Source organism: Hibiscus syriacus, unplaced genomic scaffold (assembly GCF_006381635.1).
Source record: "Hibiscus syriacus cultivar Baekdansim isolate YM2019G1 unplaced genomic scaffold, ASM638163v2 tig00111582_pilon, whole genome shotgun sequence".
Classification (NCBI taxonomy): domain Eukaryota; kingdom Viridiplantae; phylum Streptophyta; class Magnoliopsida; order Malvales; family Malvaceae; genus Hibiscus; species Hibiscus syriacus.
This window is the reverse complement of record NW_024063126.1, coordinates 10,170,189-10,172,453: the sequence shown is the minus strand read 5'-3', so window position 1 is coordinate 10,172,453 and position 2,265 is coordinate 10,170,189. Positions and strand designations below refer to the sequence as shown.

Below are 2,265 nucleotides of genomic sequence, written 5' to 3'. Positions count from 1 at the left end.
AAAAAAAAACTCAATGTATTAAGTTTAGCAAGTAAATGGAAAACTTTTAAAGTTCAGTGAAAAAAATAGATGAAAAGTAAAGTTTAGTGATGAAATTTGTAATATATCCACTAGATTTTTTATGTTTTAAAATTTTGTTTTCATTTGTTAGGATTTCTTTGATTTTTCTTCATTGACCGGTTCTTATAATATCTCCGGTCGCCGAACAGAAACACTAATCCGCCAGCACCCCTTGAATGATGCCATCGTATGAGAGCAGAATCATTCACTTGATAAACGCCACCACTTCTCCTTCCCACATTCGTCAGATCCAATCTCAATTCATTCACCGAAACCTCCTGAAAAACCACTTCATTACTCAGCATTTCATCAATTCCTGCAACTCTTTAGGTCTTTTAAACGAAGCCCACGCCCTCATCCTCTGTTCAAAACCACCCTCTCATGTCTTCCTTTACAATACCCTCTTCAGATCCTTATCCCATTCTAAAACCCCACATCTCCCTTTTGCTTTATACGCCCATATGCAAAGAGCCTCACTTTCCCCTAATAACTACACCTTCCCTTTCCTTCTCAAGTCATTAGCCGATTTCCAGGAGCTCCAGAAAGGACAAATGGTTCAGATCCATGTCATAAAATTGGGTCATTCCCGTGATATTTATATACAAAATTCCCTGATGAATCTATATGCATCGTCTGGTGAAATGGGTTTATGTCGCCGAGTGTTCGATGAAATGCCTGACCCAGATGTCGTTTCGTGGACTATTTTGATTACGGGGTTTAGAAATGCTGAGAAATATGATGCTGCTTTGATTGCTTTTGAGCATATGCAGTATGCAGGTGTGGTGCCTAATAGGGTAACTATGGTGAATGCATTGGCTGCCTGTGGCGGTCTCGGTGCTTTCAAAATGGGAGTTTGGATTCATGATTTTATAATGAAAAAAGGATGGGAATTGGATGTGATTCTAGGGACTGCTTTGATTGATATGTATGGGAAATGTGGGAGGATTGAAGAAGGATTAAGGGTTTTCCATAGCATGGAAGAAAAGAATAATTTTACGTGGAATGCAATAATTAACGGTCTAGCTTTAACTAAAAATGGTGAGCTGGCGGTTTGGTGGTTTAATAGGATGGAACAAGAAGGGTTTAAATTTGATCATGTAACTTTAATTGGGGTTCTTTCGGCTTGTGGCCATTCGGGTTTGGTTGATACGGGTCGCCAAATCTTTAGGTTCTTAGTTGAAGGGAGATATGGATTCTTGCCTGGGGTAAAACATTATGCATGTATGATTGATCTCTTGACACGTGCAAGATGTCTCGACGATGCTTTTAAACTTCTCAAGGAAATGCCTTTCGAGCCTACGAAGTCCATTTGGGGGTCATTGCTGACCGGTTGTAGAAGTCATGGTAATTTGGAACTGAGTGAGATAGCCGCAAAGAAACTCGTGGAGTTAGAGCCGGATAATAGTGCTTACTATGTTGTTTTGTCCAATCTGTATTCAGATATGGGGAGATGGGATGATGCTGAGAAAGTGAGAACGCTGATGAAAGAGAGAGGGATGAGGAAGGGCCTTGGTTTTAGCTCTGTGGAATGGGAATCCCAGGAACAAGTGTCTGAAGTATATTAGCACAGTGAATCACCTAAATTATATGCAAGAATTGTCTTACTGGATTCCTTTGATTCTCATTAAAACAGAGAGGTATGCTTTGCTTCGGCCATGTTCCTGTCCGGTTGAGGTTGGCTTCTCCTGAAAACTATTTAGCCAAGGAGGGTAAATTCTAATATGATCAACTGACTCCTATATGGCAATCAACTGTGGTCTTTGCATCTGTTTGGAAGAAAGCACTCAAGCAGTCTGCAGTGTATATCAAGAAATCATCAAGTCTCATTCGGCAGTCTGCCAATTATGTGCAACATTATTTCTTCGAGGTAACATGATAGAGACATATTGGTTCGAAAATTTCCATGCATGAGAAAATATATAGTTACATTGCTAAATATCCTGATGCCTGTTATAAAAATATATAGTTACATAGCTAAATATCCTGATGCCTGTTATAAAAATATATAGTTACATAGCTAAATATCCTGATGCCTGTTAAAAAGGATAATGAGAAAGTTGCATATTACAAGCTTATGAAACTAACAAATCAATATTTAGATGAGGCTTTTTTACAGAATGGACTGATGGTTTTTTCGATCATTTCAAGCGATAAAATGATCTTGTCGAGGACTCAAACTAATGGTGTAAAAGCCACTCCCTCCCA

At 38.9% G+C, this 2,265-nt stretch overlaps 1 protein-coding gene across 1 annotated transcript; it reads left to right on the top strand.

The window, feature by feature from the left end:
- The first annotated feature begins 232 nt into the window (after positions 1-232).
- On the top strand, positions 233-1,819 carry LOC120165304 (pentatricopeptide repeat-containing protein At2g33760-like). The gene has a single exon (XM_039174855.1). It carries the CDS (start codon positions 237-239, stop codon positions 1,623-1,625), a length of 1,389 nt encoding a protein of 462 aa, XP_039030786.1. The 5' UTR covers positions 233-236; the 3' UTR covers positions 1,626-1,819.
- The last annotated feature ends 446 nt before the right edge of the window (positions 1,820-2,265 follow it).

Excerpts from the sequence above, each read along its gene's own strand:
- LOC120165304 (XM_039174855.1), top strand. The coding sequence starts at position 237 with ATGATGCCATCGTATGAGAGCAGAATCATTCACTTGATAAACGCCACC.